At 44.7% G+C, this 25822-nt stretch overlaps 1 protein-coding gene across 1 annotated transcript in view; it reads right to left on the bottom strand.

Annotated features, from left to right (window-relative positions):
* The window catches only part of SPON1 (spondin 1), a 355481-nt gene that overhangs the window by 311226 nt on the left and 18433 nt on the right, over window positions 1-25822 (bottom strand). The window contains exon 2 of the mRNA XM_075546022.1: window positions 18757-18863. Coding sequence (XP_075402137.1) covers window positions 18757-18863 — 107 coding nt within the window. The remainder of the gene's footprint in view (window positions 1-18756; window positions 18864-25822) is intronic.

The raw sequence follows: 25822 nt of genomic DNA on the forward strand, positions 1-25822 counted from the left end.
GTGCTCTAGAGAGGGTGTCAGGGTTGGACGGTGATCGACACAGTTCTTTCTCTTTTTCCCCTAGCTTTGTGCTCTTGAGAGTGTACTTAGCAGCCCACACACCAATTCAATGGTTTCTACGTTGATATAATCTTCAAATTGTGCAAACATTGCTCACTCTCCTCTTCTGAGTTGCTCAACAACTATTAACATAAACTCACTGTCTCTTGATGGTCCGAACGAATCTTTCAAGTAGCTTTTGTCACTTGAATTCCATGTAGATAATTGTAAGAAGAGCAAGTGTTTTTTTACTAGTTAATATCATCTATTGTGTGTGTGTGTGTGTGTGTGTGTGTGTGTGTGTGTTTTATGAGAGTGTTTTAGGTAAAGGGTACATTAAGAAAGCATCTCAATCCAGTCCAGTCCAAGCAGCCCATAAGTCCGACATTAGCCCATATGTCTGACACCCATCTACAAAATCCTCCTTAAACTCACAAAACACACAGTGATGGTGAATGCAGGAGGAAAGCTGAATCAGTGAGTGTGTAAGCATCTCATTGCTGGCAGGGGTCTCCACACAGCTTCTTCTGTACCCAGGGCTGCATCAGGGTAGGTTCATGTGGCTCCTCAGGGATGTCTCCTGGGAACTGAGCCTTGCCAGCTGAAGCAGGGAACTAGCTAAGGCAGCTGCACCCGGGTCCAACCATCAGAGAGCAAGAGACCAGAAAAAAAGTGGCTTTCCAAGCGATTTATCTCTCCACCCTTTAATAAATCCCACATGTGTTCATCAGCCAGATTGGCATGATTAAACTTAAGTGTCACATAGGGTATTGTAGATTTTAGTAATAATCCCTTTGTCTGCTGTGTCTGCTAAAAATTCTCTCCCAGTCTGTGGGATCTCTTGTTACTCTCTTGGTGAAAGCTTTCCACATACACAGGTGTTTTATCCTTAGTGTATCCCACCTGTAGATTTCAGGTTCACCTGTGTGTGCACCCTCCCCTATTGCAGTTAGCTTATGTATTTCCTGAGTCAAGGTGCTTAGGTTTGTCCCGATTCCTTCATTGATGGTCCTGATAGTTTGGAGTTTCAATTCCAGTTCTGTGATCCACCTTGAGTTTGCTCTTTTTTTTTTTTTTTACATTTTATTAGGGGCTCATACAACTCTTATCACAATCCATACATATACATACATCAATTGTATAAAGCACATCCGTACATTCTTTGCCCTAATCATTTTCAAAGCCTGTGTGATCATGTGGTCCCGAAGGGATCAGTTATCAGGCATCAAAGAACAAAAAATCATATCATTGGCTGCACACCTCCATGATACAATCGCCAAAGACAAACAGGTGCATAAGCAAATGTGACGAAGAAAGCTGATGGTGCCTGCCTATCGAAAGAGATAGTGTCTGGGGTCTTAAAGGTTTGAAGGTGAACAAGCGGCCATCTAGCTCAGAAGCAATAAAGCCCATAGGGAAGAAACACACCAGCCTGTGTGATCACGAGGTACCAAAGGGACCAGGTATAAGGCATCATGCAAAAAAAAAATATGTGTATATATATATATATGTGTGTGTGATATATATATGTGTGATATATATATGTATATATATATATATATATGCCATAGTGAATGAAGGGGGAAGTGCAGAGTTGAGACCCAAGGCCCATTTGTTGGCCACTGGAGATCCCCTCATAGAGGAGTTTAGGAGAGGAGATGGGTCAGTCAGGGTGCGATGTAGTACCGATGAAGAACACAGCTTTCCCCCAGATCCTGGATGCTTCCTCCCCCCACCTACCATGATCCGAATTCCACCTTGCAGGACTGGAAGGGGCAGAGGTTGTACACTGGTGCATAGGGGAGCTGGAGGCACAGGGAATCCAGGGTGGATGATACCTTCAGGACCAGGGGTGTGAGGGGAAATATTGGGAGAGTAGAGGGTGAGTGGGTTGGAAAGGGGGAATTGATTACAGGGATCCACATGTGACCTCCTCCCTGGGAGATGGACGGCAGGGAAGGAGCGGGGGAAGGGAGACTCCGGATAGGGCAAGATATGACAAAATAACAATCTATAAATTATCAAGGGCTCGTGAGGAAGCGGGGAGCTGGGAGGGAGGGGGAAAAAGAGAGGACCTGATGCAAAGGGCTTAAGTGTGTGTGTTTTTTTTTAAAAGATGATCTCAGGGCAATAGTTTCAGGGGCTCATCCAGTGCCTGGGTTCCAGAAAGTCAAGGGTTTAGGACACTTGGTCGTTATGTTCTGCATTTCCTACCATTTGGTCAAGGTTTCTCTTCTTTTTATCATTTTATTAGGGGCTCATACAACTGTTATCACAATTCATACAAACATCAATTGTGTAAAGCACATTTGTACATCCATTGCCCTCATCATTCTCAAAAACTTTGCTCTCCACATAAGCCCTTGGCATCAGCTCCTCATTTCCCCCTCCCTCCCCGCTCCCCCTCTCTCATGAGCCCTTGATAATTTATAAATTATTATTTTGTCATATCTTACACTGTCCAACCTCTCCCTTCTCCCACTTTTCTGTTGTCCATCTCCCAGGGAGGAGGTTATATGTAGATCCTTGTAATCGGTTCCCTTTCCACCTCACCCTCCCTCCACCCTCCCGGTATGACCACTCTCACCACTGGTCCTGAAGGGATTATCCGCCTTGGATTCCCTGTGTTTCCAGTTCCTATCTGTACCAGTGTACATCCTCTGGTCTAGCCAGATTTGTAAGGTAGAATTGGGATCATGATAATGGGTGGGGAGGAAGTATTTAGAAACTCGAGGAAAGTTGTATGTTTCATCATTGCTACATCGCACCCTGACTGGCTCATCTCCTCCCTGAGACCCTTCTATAAGGGGATGTTTGATTGCCCACAGATGGGCTTTGGGTCTCTACTCCACACTCTCCCTTGTTCACAATGATATGATTTTTTTGTTCTGATGATGCCTGATCCCTTCGACACCTCGTGATCGCACAGGCTGGTGTGCTTCTTCCATGTGAGCTTTGTTGCTTCTGAGCTATATGACCGCTTGTTTATCTTCAAGCCTTTAAGACCCCAGATGCTTTCTCTTTTGATAGCTGGGCACCATCAGCTTCTTCACCACATTTGCTATGTACCCGCTTTGTCTTCAGCGATTGTGTTGGGAAGGTGAGTATTATGGAATGCCAATTTAATAGAAGAAAGTGTTCTTGCGTTGAGGGAGTACTAGAGTAGAGGCCCAATGTCCATCTGCTACCTTAATACTAAACCTATAAATATATGCACATAGATCTATTTCCATATCCTCATATATAAATATATTTACATATGTACATGCCTGTATTTAGATCTCTATAAATGCCCTTTGCCTCCTAGCTCTTTCCTCTATTTCCTTTTACTTTTCTCTCATCCCACTGTCATGTTCAGCCTTCATTTGGGTTCAGAAATTCCTCTCCGTTACATTGCCCTTGATCAAGTCCTACCAGGCCTCCTACACCCTCCTCACCAATAATTGTTTGTTCCCTTGTCCCCGTGGTTGTTAACACCACTTCCTTTCCCTTCCCTCCCCTTCTCCCAAGCTCCCGAGGAACCATCGGTCCTGTTGTTTTCTCTTCCAGATTGTTTTTCCCGCCTATCTTATTTAGATAGACCAGCACAGATAATAATATGCACAAAAGGTAAAACAAGACAGAGCAAAACAAAGCAACAAAATAAAACAAAACAACAACAAAAAGAAAAGCTTGTAAATAATTCAAGGTCTGTTTGTTGACCTTTAGGAGTGTTTTCCGGTCAAATCTGATGGGCTGCCATGCCCTGGCCCCAAAGTCTATTTTTGGTATTCCCTGGGGACTTCATTGCTCTGTTCCCCTTGCTGTTCTCTTGCATACCCTTAGAGGTTCACCTCAGTGTGGCAGGATCAGATCGGTCGCAATTCCTGCATTGTGTCTCCAGTGCTGTCCCCCGTAGCACTATGGTTCAGTGAGGGACGGCGTGTCTTGTAGTGGGGCCGGCCCTATGGTCCTCTCTGTGCTTTGGCTGCTCTGAGTAGGAATAACGTCCTCAGGGCTTAGTGGGTCAGGAGGTGTTCCACTCTCTCTTCCTATTCCATTTGTTCCCATGTCTTCTGATCAGACATGTCCCTCCCCTGAGCTGTAGCTTCAGTGCTGTCCTCTGAAGTGAATTCTTCTGCGGGGAGGGGGCTATCCATGTAGGATTAAACCTTGCTTCTGATCATTAACCAGCAATGTGAAAGGCCTCGCCCTCCAACTGAGTGCTTTAGAAAGTGGATTACGACTACTCCCTTAGCCAGTGCAAAGAAGAGTGGTCTAGCCCTTAGAGCCTTGCCTAGGCGTGTCCCTTGATGGAATTTGGAGAACTAGAGTCCTATACTCATGAGTCACACCCTGACTGCCTTGGTCAGAGAGCCATGACCCAATCTTGTAAACTGTCCTGTGTAGCCAAATATGATTTCCAATCATGGTCCCATCCCCATTTCTGTAGGCCTGGTTGCAACTGTGATACATGGATTTGGCACCAATCATGCTTTTGTGACAGTTTCCTTTGCCCTTCCTCATCCTATATAACCTGGTTCTTCTCTGTAAACCTTTGTATATCATATGGCCTAGTGCCAATGGTCTCCTTCATCCAGGTGAATTGCCTTTCTCTTCATCTCATTTCTGTATTGCTTAAGAGTAACAAATTTTTTCTCTGTAAATTATATTTATGAACTATAAATTATATTCAACATCTTTTTTGGTCCCTTCGAAGGACCCCCTGGTAGCATTGGGCTGCTAAACTCAAGGTTGGCTGTTCAAACCCACCAGACACCCACCCATCAGGAGAAAGCAGCAGCTTTCTGGTCCTGCAAAGATTTCCAGCCTTGGAAACCCACAGGGTAGACTAGGGTCCCTATGAGTTTGTCCCCTACAACCGAAGGCAATGGTGGGGTGTCTTTTTCCTGGGAGAGCCCGAAGACTCATGTGCGGTGCAGGCCCTCTCACTCTCCCTACCTAGAGGGCCCTTTCACCAGGAACACTGAATGTCAAGCAGAGTGAAGGAGTTATTGACAGCTTTTAGAATGTGTTCTTTCCATGGCTCCTTTGGGCTCACAGGAAGGGGCAGGCACAGCATGCCACTCACCCTTGCATTGCTCATTCCTTTGTCCCTTTGATATTCATGTATTCACTCCACGTAACTCCTACAGAGCGCTCACTAGGATCTGTGCTCTTGTCCAAGAAAATAGGTGTGTGTGGGGGGGGAAGGTTGCTGTTGAGTCAATTTCAACTCATAGGCACCCCATGTGACAGAGTAGGGCTGCCCCGTAGGGTTTTCTAGGTGTCAATCTTTATAGGAAGGAAGAACCCCGGTGACACTGTGGGTTAAGTGCTGGGCCGCTAACCACAAGGCCGGCAGTTCCCACCCACCAGCTCTGTAGGAGACAGATGAGGCTGTGTGCACCCACAAACATGGCCAGTCTCAGACACCCTGTACAGGGTCACTATGGGTTGGCAATGGGTTTGGACTCGTTCTATGGGCAGGTTACCAGATGTTTCTCCTTCAGAGCCGCTTGGTGGGTTCAAAGCACCAATCTTTCGGTTGAAGTCTGAGGATTTAACACTGCACCGACGGGCCATGAAACATTCCAACGGACCAGTTTTAAAATAGAGGTTCGAGGGCAGGCAAGAATAGCCTTCATTCTTTCTCCTCATCTGGCTGGAAACTTCAACTACCCAGCGAAGCAGCGCAAAAGGTATTATCTCTGTCAATGGCCTCTCTGTATTTCTTATCCCGTACCCTCTCCATGTTTCTTGAACAGGATTGCTTTATCTGCACACACATCCTGATAGCGCCAAACATGCCACAGCTCCTGTGTTCCTATGTAGGACCGTTTACTCGGCGCCGACATAGGAAATCTCGCCTTTCCCTGGGGGTGAACAGATGACGACGCTCTAATATGTGAAGAAGCAGGTAGCTAGCCGCTCCTATTTGTGATCCGCCAGTATATGTTGTGTGCCATGGTTGGGAAGCTCTGCTATAGACTTAGACTTCGTAATAACTCAAGAAGCAACCTCATTGCCCCCGAGTCGATTCTGTCTCAGGGAAACTCTAGAGGACAGGGTAGAACTGCCCTGTGCATTTCCGAGACTTTACATTTTGATAGGAATAGACAGCCATTTCTTGCTACTGTGGAGAAGCTGGTGGATTCGAACTGCCAACTCTGTGGATCAGAGTCCAATGCATAATCACAACACCAGCACTGCTTGACCTCCTAACGCAAGGGTCTGTGTCTTATTGGGAGGTCACAGGAGTTCAAGGTGAGAATTTTGCTTTCCATGGGGGACCTCTGGTCTCTGGGAGACTAAGAAGTCATTTCTGGCAATCTGCTTCTAGAAATCAGACATCCTGGGCCTGGCATTTACCCCATGTGTACAGAGTCCCCATGGGTTGGAAGCTGACTCAATGGCAGGTAACAACAGCTGCAATAACAATGGATATCTAATTTAATCAGCTCCATATCCTCCTTAGCCTAACATATTGCCTATCACATAGTAATTAATATGCTAATTACTGAATTCTGCATATACTTCTTGTGTGCGCACTATGTGCCAGGCTACCGTTGCTCAGTAGAAATACAGTACTGCACAGTTTGTCCTACAGCTTGGTAGGGTAGGGACAACATTAAATCCCAAATACAAAAATGCAGAATTGTAAATTAGAGCAACATCTCTCGAGGAAGAGTAGAGGATACTATAAAAACTGTGGAATTACTGGACTAAGTGAATGAAAACACACAAATAATTATTATTTTTCGTGCGGTGCAGTGAATTACTTTGTCACTCTGGCGATAGTCTGAAACTTCCATCACATTGTGGGGTAGGGTGACACAAATGTAACATTTAAGGTGCAGGACACTCTTCAGAGGTGGGACCGTGCAAATGGAACCCTAATGAGAGGATTGGTCTGTTTTGCCGTCTCACTTCACTTAACAAATGAGCCATCCCGGAGGCATGAAGCGGGAGCTCATGAAAGAAGAGTCAGTAGTGGAGCCACGCTTTGGACTGAAGAACCAGGAGACAGAGAGCCATGATGCAGAGATGACAAGAGACAGGGAGAAGCGGCAGCAGGCCAGCAGAAGCGCAAGCCGGCGGGAGATGGTACAATGGCTTTACCCCACAGAGCAAAAGCTGAGTCCCTTTGGATAGGAGACCTGCTGGCACAGTGCCTCGAGCATCTCTTGGTCGAGTTAAAAGAGCTTTCTAACCCTTGCCCAGAGCAGGACAGAGGCCAAACCAAGGACGTAAGGCCAGAGAGAGGCATGCCTGAGCACTCCTGGTCCTGAATTTAAATGGCTACTTCCTTAATAAGCCACCAAATTGCGTTCCCTGTGCGTTCTGTGTGGCTATTGTAATTAACTGGAATTAGAGAAGCCGAAGGTGCCATGGGAGGGAGGATTGACGCCGGAAGTGGTATAAGGGTCGGAGGGTCAAGGCATAACTGACCCCTGGCTCCTAGGACCCGGTCTCCAGCTGGTACTGAGAGCGCGTCTCTCTCCTCTGCTCCCACCAGGGAGCCAGGAGTCCAGAGGACGGTGTCTCCATGCCAGGGCTGCAATCTGCATGCTACGATTAAGCGTTTAGACAGAAAGATATCACCTACAGAGGAAACGAGTATTGAGGGCTCTCTCAGGAAAGAGGGAAAAAAGTCCAGCAAGAAAATCGAACTCATCTGCTCTGGGTATGCTGCCCTCGCAGCGAAGCAGGGAACTCTGCTCGTTTCTGTGGTCCTAGCTTACGGAGGACTCCTTCTGATTTGCTCACGGGCAATTAAAAGTCCTAGGGTCTCTTTGGCTGTTTCCTTATGTATTTAATGTGCCAAATCTCCCTTTCCGTTCTGGTGCGGCTGATTGCTTGGATGGAAGTTGGAGACCTTCTGTGTGTCCGCCTTAGCTTTCATCTTGCTAGATTTGAGCCAGCCGTTCCATCTGCCGGAGTCGTGTGAGGGCAAAGGCAAGGGCTCCTTGCACTGCGTGTGTGCTATCAGAAGGGGAGGGAGGGCAGCAGGAGATTGGCATGTGGTCAGGCTATAGCAAGGAGAATTTTTGTGTTCGAAATCACAGGTTCAAAACATTAAAGGGGTCCAGAACCTTTGCATTTATAACACAGCCCAACAACACTTTTTTTCTCTTAGTGTCTTGGTTTTGTGGCCTGTTCCTGGGGTTATTTGGGGCGCTGATTCAGAAATCTGCATTGGATAGACTGCATCAGCTCTCGTTTCTTAGATAAGGCTGAATTTATAAAATGGCAGCCCACACTTAAAGAAAGAGCTCTTCTGCAGAATCGGGATGCCATAACGAACTTCCTTTTTGGATTGGAAATGGATGTATTTTAAATCACCCACAATGATCTTTTGTTTCACAGCGATTTGTCTGCTTTCTTTCCTATAATGCACACAGTTCTGCTCTCAGATCTCGTGCCTCTTCCACCTTCCCGCGGACTCCCACAGCTCCCAGAGGGGGAGGCCTGCACATCGCTATCGCACAAGGTAAAGACAGTGAAGGTAATGATGGCGACTTGCAAACAGCTTCACGTAATGAACTTTTTGACCAGAAAGAATTGAGTGATCTGATCAGGGACTTAGTTAAATATTTCCAAGGAGTCTTCGGAATTGCTTGCATCCAGACTAAAGGAAAAGAAACATACTTTGGCCGGGAACAAAAATTACATTTCATCGAAGGGGAGAAAAGTATTTGCTTCCATTCTTTACCAAAGACAACACCTCAGCATTCTGCAGGGATGCTGGAAACCTTCTGAAGAAAATCGGTTTTTCCGAATATGATCCAAGAGAGTGGCATCTTTTCATCAAAAGTTCAAGATGGAGTTTTAAGTGTGTTCTTTTAAATAATGGCAACAAATATAGCTCTATTCCAATCACACACTCCACCAGATTGAAAGAAGAGTATAAGGCCATCTCTTTAGTCTTAGAAAATGTAAATCACTAAGTACATCATTGGGTGGTTTGTGTAGATTTGAAGATGGTTCAGTTTCTTCTTGGTCAACAAAGTGGCTACGGAAAGGAATCCTACCAAGAAATCCTTGCTTTTTCTGCCTTTGAGATAGTAGAGCCAACCGTGAACATTGGGCACAAAAAAGATTGGCCTCTTAGGGAATACATGGTGTTTGGAGGGCAAAATATATCAATGAACCTGTGGTAGGATGAGGTGGAATCACACTGCCGCCACTGCAGGTAAAGCTAGGCCTCAGGAAACTATTTGCAAAGGCTTTGACTAAGGAAGGCCCTTGCATTGACTACACAATGCGTAAGTCACCTTGACTTACCGTAGGAAAACTGAAGGCAAGAAGGTTTGATGGTGCACAGAGCAGACTACTTATAAATGACTCCACATCAGTGAATGAAATCGAATCACATGTCTAGTCTTCATTTGTTCTTAGTGTGCAAAACTTTCTTGGCAACAAGAAGGCAGGCAACTATACACAATTAATGGTGGACATGCTCTTCCATTTCAACAGCTTTGACTGTCACCCAAGTGTCAATGTCCATTATCTCATGTCACGTACGTTGCATGCCAGACAACCTTGGTTCCCTAACTGTAAGCCAGGTGAAAGTCCTCACCAAGACATCAAAACAATGGAATCCAGGAAACCGAGGGAAACAGGATGTAAGCACGGGATGGCAGACTATTGCTGGAATCTTACATGGGATGGTCCGGGAAGACCCCACTCTCCGAAGTCATACAAAAGAAGCTTCCTATGTGTCCAATGACTGGAGAGTTTGTATCAGAAATTTGTGCTTTGGGTCTGAAATAAGTAGGTTTTCATGTAGTGTACATTTCTTTTAATTTTTAATATATTTCCTGCATGCCTAAAAGACAATAATTTAAGCACTATAATAAAGTACCTTGATTTGTAAAGAGCAGAGTAAAGAGTGGGTAGCGTGTGCATTCTGTATCTCAAGAAATGAGAGCCACTAAGGGAAAACGGATGCCATTCTTCGGACCAGCCAGTGAAATAAACCTGGAAGGAGTCTACCATTTCTACTTCTAGGAACACCACCACCTAAGGGGGAAGAAAAGTTTGAGCCAGACACAGATTTTACTCCATTATCTGGGATGGTGAGTGGCAGATAGGAAACCCTCTTATCTTATCAAGACAATGATTAGACTAAAGTGAATGTAACAAATGCTTTCCTGTAAACATAGAGAGCATTCCTGAGAACCAGCTCATGACAGCTTTTTATTTTTAGGAAAGTACATATTTGGCTCCTTACATGGTTCCAGAATACAGTAGATCTAATAGTTTATTTAATGATAAAGATAGTGAAAAAGAAGATAAAAAGAGATGATTAAGAACCTTGACAAATTAGTCATGAAGAGATGTCGGTTTGTATGAGATGGATGGGAAGATCCTCTGACATATAGGCCTTTATAACAAGACCTTCTCCCAGGGGTCGGCACACCAGAACCTAAATTGCTTGATGCTTTTAGAGGTTAACTTAAAAATAAAACAAATTAATGGAATTACAAATTGGCAGCTTAGATTATAGGGTAAATACTGCGCTTAAAATTCTGTCAATAGAGATTTGAGTGTTTGCTTTGTCCTGGGCATAAGTCTCTGTGCTGGAGACACAGCAGCAAACAAGACGGATAAAAACCGCTGCCCCATGGAACAGAAAGTCTAGTGCTTGCCAGAGTCAGCTCCCACCTCCAGGCGACCCAGGCGTGCTTGTGGTGAAGTAAACTCTCCAAATATGGCTCTTCTATCCATACCTTTTGTGAAACACTAATAAAGGGGATTACTTAGTTTGGGTTGGCTGTCAGAGAGCTGGGGAGCCCTAGTAGTGTAGTGGTTAGAAGTTGGGTTGCTAACTGCAATATCAGAAGTTCAAAACCACCAGCGCCTCTGTGAGAGAAACATAAGGATTTCTACTCCTGTACAGAGTTACAGACTTGGAAACCCAGAGAGACAGTTCTAGCCTGTCCTATAGGGTAACTATGCGTCAGAATCAACTCCATGCCACTGAGATTTGAGGTGTTTTTGTTTTGAGTAAGGGGATATCTTATAAACAGGAGCAAGATTATTCCCAAGACCATTCAGGAAGAAGAGTCACCATTAGAGAATGTTTGAAATCCCGGCCTGAAGTGATGGATGCTGAGACAGAGGCACCAGAGACTGCTGCACTGGAGACCGGAGGACGGAGCGAAGGAGCCGCTCTGAAAGAGCAGAGCGGTTGAATAACTGAGACCCTTAGACAGTGAGGTGGAGGGGTTCGTGGCCTTCCTGGCCCATAGAAGCAGAGGCCAGGAGACATTTGGCTGACAGACTGAGGACTGGAAAGCGAAATTTGGCTGCTGGCTGAGAAGAGGCGTGACTGTATAGAGCAAAAGACTGTATCCTTAATATTTCCTGATCCTGGCTTGTGATAACCTGTTAACTTTCTTAATAACCCCCCATACTTGTTGGGAGTGTCGTGTGGTCATTGTAACGGATTCTCAAGCCCAGCAGAGAAGTAACAGTGCCGTCGGAGGAATGGTGGGAGTCAGGACAGGGTAAAGAAAGAGGGAGGGTGGTAGCAAGTCTGAACTCTGCCTTGGTCTTGGTCTAGTTTAGCCTTGGATTCACCTCTCTTGTAGCCAAAGGAGATCAGATAGGGCCTAGGTGCTATCTGAACCGCAGTGGTCTGCTGCCCCACCCTGTGGCATCCCCACAGTTGGCTGTGGACTTGGTCCTTGGGATTCATCTGTTTTTCATTGGTTAACTCTACTGTATCTCATATCTTAGCCTGGAACTCAACAGAAACCTGTGCAGCATCACAATACCATAGAAGCAAGCTTCCACTGACAGATGGGTGCTGTCTTACATGGGGTGCACTGGCTGTGAATGGAACCCAGATCTCCTGCATGGGAGGCAAGAATCCTACCACTGAACACAGACGACTGGAACAGGTGGATAATACACATATTTGCCAGTACATCCGTAGCATATCAGATTAAATAAACCTAAGCAGGGGAGGCGGGCAGGGAATGTAATATAGAAGTGGAGGAAAGAGAATGATATTTTAAAGAGGACCAGACTTCCCTAGCGAAGGAATATTTGAGCGGAGCCTTTAAGGAGGTCAGAGACGAAGGCAGGCAGCTGGCTAAGACAAAAGCATTCCAGGGAGCAATTCATTTTTAGTACTGCAATTTTAAAGGGTTGGTGGGTTGATTTTGCATAGGCCATCCAATTCCCGAATTTCTGCCACTTTCAATTAACCCTGAGTAGACTCATTTCACTCATCAAGGAGAGATCCCTGGTCTTTCTTTCCCTCTTCCTCCCCTGGCAGCCAGAGACAACTAGTCTCTGCCAGCGCTATTATGTGGGAACCAGGGAGAGCAGACCCATCCCTTTCCCTTTGGGCCTTGTGCCTGGAGTGGTGATCGCTGTAACCCTTATATCGTCTAAACCGAGAACATTGTGGTTCTGTGTTAGGTTGCTAACCAGCAGTTTGAGACTGTCAGGCACGCCGTGGGGGAAAGATGGGGCTTTCTACTCCCCTAAAGAGTTTTAGTCTAAGAAACCCTCCAGGGACGTTCTACCCTGGCTTACTGGGTTATAGGATTCTAACATCGACAACCAAGGTCCAGCTTCTCTGGGAGAGAAAGAGGGGGCTTGCTGCTCCCACAAGGAGCCACAGTCTCAAAAACTCACAGAGGCAGTTCTCCCTGCCCTACAGGGTCGCTATGAGTCGGCATCAGCTCCAGGGAGCGAGTAGGTTTGCTTTTGCGCTACTTGTCCCTGGTGAGTCTAGGGTCTCCCTGTAAAGCCTCATGCCCTTCGGAGAGCAGCCCGGCGTCCGGGTCACTTTTGGAACTGGGAACGCCATCCTTAGCCTGACTCGAAGCAGTTAGTTGCTGTAGTCGATTCTGAGTCATGGAGACCTGCGTGTGCAGAGCACTGTCCCCAGAGTTCTCAAAGCCGTTTCCTTCTAGAACCAGACCACGAAACCTGTCTTGCAAGGTGCCTTTGAGGGGGGTTCGGCCTGCTAGCCTCTCAGGCCAAGCAGCCAGGGACTCCCAAAGAGCAGAGAATTCACATTTTGCAGTTCTTGAGCCATCAAAGGAGCCACATTTGGAGTGAGGGTGTTAACAGAGGAAGTTTTTCATCTAAATCTCTGTTGCCCCCTATATACAAGGGGTCTCAACACATTCAAAGAAAAATTCCATGATCTTTTTATTCCATTGTCCCACAAACTTTGTGTCGCCCCTTCATCCCTGTGCTTTATCTCTGAGGGCATGGGTCTTTTCTGATGGCTCCCTTGCTGACAGCCCACTACACCTGCTAAGCAGTCGAGGTGAATGAATAGGTTTAGATGACCGGGAAGATGCAGCAGGCTCCAGGAGAGCAGGACCACGTCTGCTTTGCTCACCTTCATAGCCTCCGTGTCTCCCTCAGTGCCAGGCCCACTGCAGGACTAAACACATGCTGTTGAGTAAATGAGTGATTCCAGGGATGACTGATCTGAGACCCAGGGAAAAGGCACTTGTGCTAAAGGGGTAGGGATGTCACAGGGCGGGGGAGATGTAGGAGGTCATATCAAAACAACCAAAACCAAACCAAACACGGAAATTTCTCCCCCCCCCCCAGCTATGTATTTAAATATTTTTTAAAAACAAACTTATCACTTTCAAGGTACTCTCCATTCCACTTAACACATTTGTCGAATCTGCCATTCCATTCTTGAAAACAGTTTTCAAACTCATCTGTTTGGAAGGCTGCTGACAGCACCTCCCTCATTTTTTTCTTCACCCCTTCTACAACATCAAATCTCTTTCCTTTCGCGTCCCTCTTCATTGGCAGAAACAAAAAGAAGTCGCCTGGAGTGAAGTGAGGTGAATCAGGTGCGTGGGGGCAAAAAAGACATGATTTTTTTGGCCAAAAATTGGCACACTGAGATGACTGCATGAGCAGGTGCATTGTTGTGGTGGCAAAACCATCCTGTCAGCCACAAATCAGGCTTTTTTGTTGTTGAACACTGCTATGAAATCTTTTCAGAACCTCTAAATAGACAGCTTGATTAACAGTCTGACCTGTTAGAATGAACTCCGAATGCACTATGAGTCAACATTTCCATCCTTTTGGGAAATTGATGGATGTCCAGAATGAGGTTTGTCACCAGTCAACATTTTACCTTTTTTGAAACAAGAAAACCACTCCTATGCTTGAGTTTTTCCCATAGCTCTGTCCTTGTAAGTTGTGTGCAACATCACAACAGTTTCTGCAGCATTTTTCCTGAGCAGGAAACAAAATTTTACAGCTGCATGCTGTTCTCTACAATCCGCCATCACAAAAAAGGAGGTTCAAGGAAAAATTGCTTTTATGAAAAAATATACTGTGACCAGAGAGAACATTCCCAAGCAACGCCACCGGGTGCACAAACTGAGTAAGTTGCTTGATGCTCGCCTAGTGGGAAAAATGCATACTATGAACGCTCCGTCTAATGGAGCTTTTATCGCTTTGGGGTGGGGGAGGGTACCCCTTCGTAGCTCTGATTCCTCTTCCCCCCAACCTCAGAGGCAGTGTTACATCAAGAGGAGCTTACATGGTAACGGCCAAAGGCAGGGTAGGGCTGGAGGTGAAGGGTGAGAAAATCCCTGGCATAGTCTTTAGCCCTTGGCAGATATTGGGTTGCTTTGGCCAATTGACTTTGTTCCTTGGCGGTACAACTTTATCATCAGAAACTTGGGGATAACGACACCAGCCTCACAGGGTGGTTGGGAGAATTAAGTAAGGTGATGCCTGAAAGGCACCTGGCACAGAGACTGCTACTGTAAGGTGCCCACGGAAGCCTCATTTTTTCACTCAACATGCACACACTGGTGAGGAGCAAGGATCTGAGGCCGGAACGCCCGGGTGTGAATCCCAGCTGTATCTCTGAACGCTGGGTGGTCTGAGCAAAGCTACCTAATTGCTCCAAGCTACAATTTCCTCATCTGTAAAAAATAGGATAATCATTCTTATCTCATCATGCTGCTCCAAGGGGTAAATGTGTTCACAGATGGAAACCATTTAGAACACTATCTAGCACCCAGGCACTGAGTGTTAGCTGTCATTGTTATTACAGGCTAGGCATTTTCACATTAAAACAAAAATATCTCACTTTGATCCCTCTAGGGTTGGTGGAAGCCGTGAAGAGGATAGCTAGGCATAGACAGACGCGTTGATGTGATGATGAAGGAATTCATGTTGGATGGGTGGGGTTGGCATCCAGTAAAACAATGGTTTTCAAATTTGAGCACGTTTCAGACGCATTGGGAGGGCTTGTTAAAACAGATTGCGTCGGGAGAAGGGACATAGTCATTGGTCTCTATTCTGGAGCAACAGAGGAGAAAGAAGAGTCGGGGCAGGAGGAGGAAATGAACTGTAGGGTGGGTTTCCTCCAGGAGTAACTTACTCTTTGTTAGGAAACCAGAAGAACTGGAAGGTGTACCACTTCCAGTAGTGACTAGTGTACTCGAAGAATCTATCGACAAATTCGAATCAAAAGTAGGAAAATGCAGAACATAATTTCAAATACTCCTGGACGCTAGGCTTTCTGGAGCACTGGGTGGGCATTGGAGGAAACCCTGAAACTACTGTCCCGTGATAATCTTTAAATCTTTTTTTTTTCCAGGTCTGGAAAGTTTTGCCTTATTGATAGGGAAAACTTTTTCTTTTCTTTTTTTCTTCTTTTTAATCATTTTATTGGGGGCTCATATAGCTCTATCGCAATCCATACATCCATTCGTTGTGTCAAGCACATTTGTACTTATGTTGCCATCATCATTTTCATAACACTTTGTTTCTGCTTGAGCCCTTGGTATCAGCTCCTTATTTTTTCCCCTCCCTCCCTCCCTCATGAACCCTTGATAATTTATAAATTCTTATTTTTCATGTCTTACACTCACTGATGTCTCCCTTCACCAACTTTTCTGTTGTCCGTCCCCCTGGGAGGGGCGTGATATGTAGATCATTGTGATTGTTTCCCCCTTTATCCCTCCCTATTGTCCTGAGATAATCTTTAAATCTTAAAGCAAACATATTCCCGAAAAGTGTCTTAAAAATAAATCATTTAGCTTAATTAATAATAATAAAAGTCTGCCTTATGAATTCTGCTCTTTTAGAACTCTCTAGAAGGGATCAAATGGAAGCAGCAACTTGAAAGATTAGATAGGAACTTTGGGGGAGGGGGGGCAATGAGTTTCGGTCAATGGAGAAAGAGCAGCTCAGACACGAGAGCGAGCATGGTAGCACAGCTCCAAGAATGTCATCAGTGTCACTGAATTCAACATGCAGAAATGGATGGACTATGTGTGTCGTATTGTAAGGGGGAGAAAGACGGGGCTTTCTAGTTCCGTAATGAGTTACGGTCTCGGAAACCCACAGGGGCAGTCTACGCCATCCTACAGGGCGACTGTGAGTCAGCATTGAGGGCAATGAGTTTGTTTTCCTTTTTTTTGGTTATGTGTATTCTCAACCACAAGAAAATTTACAAACAAAACAAAACTAGAGCAGCTTGCCAGGCCCCACCTCAGGGTGTTTGACTTGGTAGGCCTGGGTGGGTCTGGATAATTTGCATTACTAGTAAGTTTCCAGCTGGTGCTGAAACTGCAGATTCAGAGACTGTACTCCAAGAACAAGTTCAATGTAACAAAGCAAAACTCCAAGAGAAAGAAAAGGGGTGAGCGCAGACGGAGATCCAAGTTCCGAAACAGTCCCCTACCGGTCAGGGCTAGCTACAGCAAGTAGAAGAGCCATTCTTTCATTTCAGAGATGTTTGCTCACTGGACAGGGCCCTGTATTCACCGAAGGTGAGCAGAAACAGCCTTGAGTCAGAGAGGACGGTCAGCTTCTTCAAGTGCAGTAAAGAAAGAAGACCTGCTCCCATCAGGCCAGACTATAAGCAGCATTTTAAAACAGCTCCATTCTATCTTTGGTGAAGATTTAGAACACGTGGTCCTTCCCCCCCATCCCCCCCCCGCCCCGTTTCTCACATCCCCTGCTTCTTTTCTTAGGACATGGCTCTTCCTAACAGTCAGAGACGAAGGCCTCTCAGCTGCCAGAATCTGAGAACTCACCCCTGCCTCCAGATACATTAGCATGCAGCCCGGGTATGTGTGTGTTATATTTTAATGGTTTATGGGCTGCGTTCATGCATGAATCTTCCTCGTTCTGTAATGACAAGCAAAGTGATTCACTGTCCAAACACCTGTGCCAGTAATTTGTTTGTTAATAGGTAGAAGCAATAGATTTTGGAATCAAACACCTGATAGCTAGAGAGCCTGACCTTACTGTTTACTGTGATTTAACCTCTCTAGTCTCAATGTCCTGATCTATATGTAAGATTGTAAGATGAAGGTAATAGTCCCTATGGACTCTGGTTGTTTTCAACGTTAAACTAAGATAAGGTAAAGCACTTCACACAGGGCCTAACTGTAGTAATTTCCCAAGACATGTTGGCTGCTGTTACTATCAGCATTGGCTCCCGAAGGCAGAGGGGCATCGCAATGAGCATGGGACTCGCAGCCCCAGTGGAACAGAACCCCCACCAATGAAAGTGTTTCACCACGGAGCTTAGAAAATCCAACCTGCCTACAAAGGACCCAAAGATGTCTTTAGATGAACAAGATACTCAGGGACTTGGCCAAATCCTTAAATTGTATCAGAGTCCCCAGGAACCAACGACAATGGTAAGTACCGTATATACTCGAGTATCAGCCGACCCAAATATCAGCCGAGGCACCTAATTTTACCACAAAAGCTGCATTAAAAAATGTGCTGAAAAACTCAGCTTGTACATGAGTAAGTACACCATTTTTCCGGAATGTTGGGACGCTTTCTTTTGTTTTTTAAATCTTCCTTCAACGTATGAAAATGCCAGATCAAAATGCTCTCCAGAACAACGGCAACTCAAGGTGAGAAATGGTTACAGCAAATGTGGCCAGGCGCCCTCCTATGACGGCCCCAGTCCTTCTGGGATATGTTCTGACAATGGGTCGGCCTCTTTCCCAACCTCGGGAAGGGGATGCTGTTCCTGCCGCTTTCCTTGGAAGACGGTTCCACAGTGAAATATGACTCACTGTCAAGACTCCTGCCTTTGGGGGTTCCCTTTCTTCTCCTGACCCTCTTTCGTCTTGCTGTGCCCTTTTGCACAAAGTCGAACGAAGCCTCCCCTGGAAGTGGGGGCGCTGTGAGGACTGACATTTAAAGACCATTACCGCCTCTTAAACTCGGCCCTGTTCATTTAGCCAAGCAAAGCATGTTTCATTCTTTTAATCTTCCATCATAAACCAGTCTCTTCGTTCCCTGAATAGTCCTTCTCCTGTGCTTTGAACCCCCTCCAGCTCAGGCAGCCCTGAGCTCTTGTGCCGTTTACGCTTGTGCATTACCAGTCAATCAGGAAATTACGGTGCAGGAAAAACCCTGGTCCAGGTTGAGCCAGGGTCCAAGTGCTCAGACTGCCTGCTGCCCACACGCACTGTGAGCCCAGAGGAGGGCGCCCTCGCCTGCACTGCAAGCCCCCCTGCCTGGTGGCCAACCCTGCGGGCGTGAGGCCTTTGCTACTGACCCAATATAGGTCTTTTACAGGAAATCGTTCTGTCACACCTGGGCAGCGGTTGTGGGATTTGCACGAAAAGCCACATCAGATACGCTTCTCTCCTTTGACTCCATCTCCTCAATGTGCCCACCTTCCACTCGGCTTCAATCTACCAGACAAGGGAGGCCACTGGACAAGCCTAGGAGAGGTCCTACCTGGAAGCTCCCGGCGTGGTCTTCTTCCTTATCACCCTCTCTGTTCTCTTTGAGAGCAATTAATGTGAAGCCTCTGAAGTAGGAGGGAGGAGCTGCTGAAAGCGTCACTGTGGAAAGAGAAGGAAGCAGGTTAGAAGTATAGGGCTCAATGGTCTTGCACTTGTCAAATCAGATGGAGGTGAGTTCGCCGACATCCCAGACCATGAGGACCAGAGGGGCAGGGAGAGGATTTTCTCGTTCCGTGGAGAACTTCTCCTCTCTCCCCCTTCCTTCACTTCAGAACCTGCTAACTGCCTGAAATAGGATTCTCACCAGGGAAAAGTTAAGCCAGTCAAGGTCAGGGTGAAGGCAATCCCCAGGAGCCACATTTGATGAAGGCAGTCCCTGGTTAGAGATGCCAATCTTGACAGTGAGCTAAGGCCATACTTCCAAGAGACTGGTCCAAGGGAAATGTAGTTATGGATAGTGTGGGGTGCCTTTTGTGATTGAGGCTGATGGGTTTCTCCAAATCTCATGACTTTGTTCTGTGGGCACCTTGCTCGGCCACATTTCCCAGCTTCCCTGGCAACTGAGTGTGCTTGTGCCCAAGTTCTAGCCCACAGAGACATCATGATGCTTGCCACTTTCAGGTCTGGACTTTAGACATGCTCTGTTTTCTTTTCTTTGGAATGCAGAGGATTCAGGAGAAGATTCTGAGGCCACAAGAGAAGGATGGAAAAAAGCCTGAGGTTCTGCATAACCACACAGACAAAGCCTACTGCCATAAAGATACTGGTATTATACTTTGCATGAAATAGAAATGATCTTATGCAGTGGGAGTCTGTTTATTCTAGAATCTATAGTGATGGCTCTGAATTACCCTCTTCATTTCCACAAATATCCAGAGAACTATTTTCCCCCGTTGAATCTTAGCTTGTAGGTTAGTCACATGCCTTGTGGTGAGACATGACATTCATTGTAAGTTTTACTGAGACTGTGACTGGTCCAGGAGAAGGGCTGGATTTCAATCCTCTTTACCGCAAACACACCAAGCGCACAACCTGCCAGCTAATAGATGCTCCATTCAAGTTTCCTAAAATTGACAGAAACTGAGATTTACTTTACTGCCTGCATTAAAGTGATAATGCCTCCAGACACAAAATTATAGACGATTAGAGCTTCAGTCAATCCCAAGCATCCTCTAATCCAATCCTCCAGTTTAATAAACAAGGAACCAAGACGAGGCTAAGTCAACAGACATACGCAATACCCTAAAGGCACCAGAGTTTGACATAGGGCCAGGACAAAGTCCCCCTCACCTCCTCAGCTTAGTACTCCACACGGCTTCACACAGTGAACATATTCATCGTGGTATAGACATTATTGCCTCCATATGATGAACATATTCAGCATGGAATAGGTATTCCTTTGAGTAGGAACTGATTCTTCATCATCTTCTTTTTTTTAATGTAAAAGCCAATTCAATTAACACGTAATATTTATGAGATTTTAAGAAATGCTCTGTTGGGGAAGGAAATCTAGTCTTCCAAATTCCTGAAACTAGTTTCAGTTCTGAAAATGAATCTCTAAAGAAAACCACCACCATCCTGGATAACATAGCAGAGGCTATGAGGCATCAATGCAATGCCATCCCAGAGAAGAGTCTTGAGACACAAAAATGGCCAGTATCGCTCTGGCATTGGTCGGTTCATCCCATATGAGTAAAGGGGCATTCTGATTGGCTAGTGATATCTATTAAATGTCAGGTGGACAATAAAGCAAAAATGATGAGTAAAATCACCATAACATGAAACTCTGCAGAGTCAAATACAAGACTACAGTCTTGACATGAGGACACGGAATTGGAATCTTGCGGGACAGACCGACAGAGAGCCCCAAAGAAAATTAGGATTTTCTAGGGTTTGGGTGGGTGAATTCAAAGGTATAAGACAATTCTAGAGAGGAGGGGGGAAAAGAGACAAAGTAGCAAACAGTATAGGTGCTTCATCCAGATATCCCCAAATTCCTTTTTGCCTTTTGTATGCATTTTTATGTGACCCTGATGTTGATGTGTCTTTACTTCCAGCCTCTAGCACCTGTGACTTCGTTTTAGTCTTTCTTTTTTCTGGAAGACCATCCCCGGGTTTAGTTTCTGGCCAGAGACGCTCCAGTCCCTTGTATTAGATGAAGACAACACGGAGTGACAACTTGCATTCCAAAATGCCTCTATAGAGTCAGACTGGTACTCTCCTGAAGGGTCAGTGTTGCTGGGTGCCCTGCTTGCCACACTTTCTTATTAATTTCCCCAGTGACTCACATACAGCCTACTTCTCATCTGAGGAGTCTGCTTTGGGAGAACTCAGCTGAGATAGATAATCAATGTCTGCCCTCATCACTGCCTTCCTGGTGAGGTGTGAACTCCACAGACCACAGGCTGCCAGACAGCCTCTCCAGCTTCACCCATATACCTGCTCCCCTGCCTCTCCACATCTCACTCCTAGGGTTCAAGGGCAGTGTCCTGAAAAGGAAATCCCCGGTCAGTGCAAATGTGCTTGGCCAATAACCAAAAGATTGGTGGCTCAAGTTCACGCAGAGATACCTCAAGAGAAAGGCTGGATCTCCTTCTGCAAGATCAGCCACTGAAAAACCCACAGGCAACGTGACTTGGAATCCACTCAACTGCACACAGCTTATTTTTAAAGTTTTTTTTTCTAGAAAGGTCTTAACATTTCACCTTGCATGGTACTCATGCAATTTACATGATATTCATAGGCCTGGAATGTTCCACCTCCCCTGTCCCTAGCAATCTTCTTCAGACATCCGTTCCATGGTCACTTTTTGTGTGATGTGTCTTCTGGTGTCTCAGGTGACCTGGGGGCTCTTTTTACTTGGACCCCATTGAAATGAAACATAGTTTTGGAACTGGCACATTCTACTCAGCATCTAACTCACACTACCAGAATGAAGTTTAAACGAAATAACACATGCAAAGCCCTTAAAAGCCACGCTCCATACGTAATAAACCCTTAATAAATGTCAGCTGTTAATATGAGTGATGAGATTATCCCATTAATTATAGTTTGTGTTTAAGTGTTTGTTTACCCACTTGGAAGTCCTTCAAGGGCAAGGTCCACAGCTGAGCTCAGCAGAGCGATTAACATGAAGTTGGTACCCAATTAAATTCACTAAATAGTGACCATAGACTGGTGTATTTTAAAGAGGTCAATGCTCTTCAAATTGATCTATATATTGAGTGCAATCCGAATAAAATGTCCCAACGTATTGTCTTAATTTTAACCTTGAAATGGTGATTCTAAAATTTATATGGAAATGCAAAGGGTCAAGAATCTCCAAGACTATCTTGAGAAAGAAATGATAAGTTGGAGAATTTACACTACCACATATGAAGCTTTATGAAGCACTCAAATGAAGGCATAGTGGGATGGCGTAGTGAGCTCCAGGTTGGACTGCTAAGCACAAGTCTAGCGGCTGAGAGCCACCAGCTGTACTGCAGGTGAAAGGTGAGGCTGTCTGCTCCCATGATGACCTAGAGGGTCAGAAACTCTGCGTAGGTTGCTATGAGTCAGAACTAATTCGATGGCAATGGATACTATAGTAAAGAAAGAAAATCAGATCAGTTGAGAACCCAGGGGAAAATCCACAAATAAATAGAAACTTTATATATAATATAAATATATAATATACTTTATATATAATAAAAGATGTACTACAGAGTTCTCTTTTTCACTGTGTTTTCACTAAATGGTTCAATGAAAAGTAGGTAATCATATATAAAAAGGTGAATCTTGGTCCTAACAATACTGACAAAGTAAGTTTCAATTAAATTGTAAAGCTTAGTGTAAGGGCGATAAAGTGTTAGCAGATAACACAGGCTAATATGTTAAAAACATCGGAGTATGAAAGTTATAAATAGAAAATAAGAAAGCATTGACAATAAAGAAGATAAATTAATGGCATGGTATCTAATTTTGCTTATCGAAAGACAGCATTACAAAAGAAAAAGCAAGCCACAGCATGGAAGGAGCTATTTACAACCCATGAACAAGACTTGACCTTTATCTAGAATACATAAAGAAATTATTTTTTCAGGTCAATAAGAAAACAAAGGATAACCCAATAGAAAAAAATTAGACAAAAAGCATGAACTCATGCAATAATATATCCATATGGAAAAAATACATATGAAAAGGTACTCCATCTCATTTGTCAAAACTAAAAACAAACTCCCTGCCAGGGAGTCAATTCCAGTGCATAGAGACCCTCCCTAGGTAAGGTTTCTGAGCCTGTAAATCTTTAAAAGAGCAGAGAGTCTCATCTTTCTTCTGTGGAGCAGCTGGTGGGTTTGAACCAGTAACCTGGTGGTTAGCAGCCTAATGCTCAAATTAACAGCACCAACTCCATTAGTCAAAAGGTAAATAAAAATGTAAAACTACGATACAATACAACCACACATTAATATACCAAAATCTAAAGAGTCAAAATAAGATCAAATATTGACAAGGTAGTAGAAAAACTGGAATTCACTCACACCACTGATGGAAGTGAAAGTTAGCAATTATCACTGGGAATCACTATGGCATATGTATTAAAGCTGAACCTACATGTATTCTTTGACTCAGCAATGCCATTACCACTAGATCAACAGAAATGAATACACATGTGCAACAAAGTAGATCTATAAGAATGTTCACAGAAGCAGGATTTGTGATAGCAGCCAACTGGAAACACTCAAATGCCCATCAGCAGTCGGATGGATATTGTGTCATATTCACATAACACCTTATAGCAATAAAATTGAACAAATTACTTCCACACACAACACATGCAAAACATCACAAACATAATGCCATTGGAAGAAGACAAATATAAAAAGAATACAAATGGAAAGATTCTGTTTACATACATATGTTTTCATGAAGCTAAAAATTCAAACAAAGGCAACATAGACTATGATGATGGAAGTGGGAGAGTGGTTACACTGGAGAGAGAAAGGTGATTGATGTGTTAGTCTGGGTGGACCACAGAAACACATTCATGGACATTCATATGTATATAAGACAGCGTTTTATATACAAGAGCAACGGAATATTCAGAAAACATCTAAGCCCAGTCCAGATCAAGTCCATAAGTCTGATATTAGCCCAGATGTCCAATACCTATCTATAAAGTCCTCTTCAGATTCACGAAACATGTGCAATGACGCCGAATGCAGGAAGATCACAGGCCAGTGGGTGGAAGGTCTTATGGATTAAGTGGCGATTGAAGCATCTCAGAGCTGGTAGGGTTCACCACGTGGCTCCCCTGGCTCCAGAGCCCTAGTGTAGCTCCATATGTCTTGTCAATGGAAATGTCTCACAGGGAGAGAGCCCGTGTCCTGCCTTCAGCAAGCTATTTATCTCCTTAGCACCTCCAAATGAGGTCATCAAGCTGTGACTGATTGACAGGCTAAACTCCACCCCTTCACTCTTAAGTTTCAAATTGACAACAGATTTATATAACTACCACAATTGACTTGGAGGGCACTTGAGAGAAGCTTCCAGGATGCTGGTTCTGTTCTATTTCTTGATATAAGCACTGGTCCAAAACTCAAACTCACTGGCACTGTGTGAATTCTGACTCATATAGACCCTACAGCTCGGAGTAGAGCTGCCTTTGGAGGTTTCCAGGACTAACTCTTTACAGGAGCAATAAGCCTCACCTTTCTCTCTAGGAGTAGCTTGTAATCGGCCAGCCTTACAGTTAGCAGCCCAATGAGTCACTACGCCACCAGGATTCGTGACCTGGGTGTATACATCATGTGATCATAATTCACTATGCTTTGAATATTTCTCCATGCCAACTACATTTGTATAAAAACATTGTTAAACAATGTTTAAAAACCAAGCCACCAAACCCACAGTCATTGAGTCAAATCTGACTCACAGGGACCCTATCAGAAGAGGAGGCCTGTCTCTTTGGGTTTCTGTGACTTTAAATCTTCACGGGAGTAAAAGGCCTTATCTTTCTTCTTTGACTTGACTAGTGGGGTTGAATTACTGACCTTGCAATTTTCAGCTCAAAGCATAACCCACTATGTCATTGAGGCTCCTGGAACGGTCTTTATTCATGATAAATAACTATCTTTTTGGGGGGTACATCTTTGCAGTACCTTTAAGGTGTTGACTATAAACATGTCTCCCCTCTGCCCAAATGCTGAATTCCTGCACATTCTAGAAGATGATGGCTTTACTCTACCTTACTGAATACAACACCCCCAGATGGAGGCTCTGGAGGCTGATCTCAGTGTGGATTTTCAATCTGTAATCATCGATGGTGAAGATGTGATTACACAGAATAATTTGAAGGAAGAGAGGTGTCCCCCTCCCTCCAGATAACCCCATAGCATCGCTTCCTCCTGAAAGGAATCCACGTGCAACATGTTTGGAATCCCAGTAAGGACTGAAGATGACTGCTTGGCATAAATAATAGAATCTTCTCCCTAATGACTCCTCCCAGTGCCTCCCAAGAGAGCCCATTAAGAGAACCAAGATATTCAAGGAAAATGCTTATAGAGGATTAAAAGAAAAGATCCATTTGGGGCCATCCTCTGAGTTCTAGGGAATTGGTTAAGTGAAAGATTTAGGATGAGCATCTCAGAATTACCACTTATTAACTATGTGATGACTGGTAAAGTCCATGGACTCCCCTGTTTCCTCAGTTATATATAAAAAAGAGATGGATTATATTGGAACATAGGAATGCAAAGTGAATTCAACAAGCATTTAACACCATGCTTCGCACTTGGAAAGGGCTCAAGAAAAGGGGATGATGATGATGATGATGGAGAAGATGATGCTCAGCAGGCTAATTAACCAACAATGAGTTTTAAGAACTATTCCTCAGGGACAAGATTGAGCCTCCCAAAACAAAACGAAACAAAAACCTGTAACAGATGCTAATGAGGAAGCACTGGGAAGATTTCAGTGAAGATGATTGGCTTTGATGATGGTCCCAGTAGAGCACGGCGATAGGGTGGTGTCATAAAAGGGACTGACTTCCGTAAAGATGAAAACATGTCATGTGACTG

Source organism: Tenrec ecaudatus, chromosome 4 (genome assembly GCF_050624435.1).
Source record: "Tenrec ecaudatus isolate mTenEca1 chromosome 4, mTenEca1.hap1, whole genome shotgun sequence".
Taxonomy (NCBI): domain Eukaryota; kingdom Metazoa; phylum Chordata; class Mammalia; order Afrosoricida; family Tenrecidae; genus Tenrec; species Tenrec ecaudatus.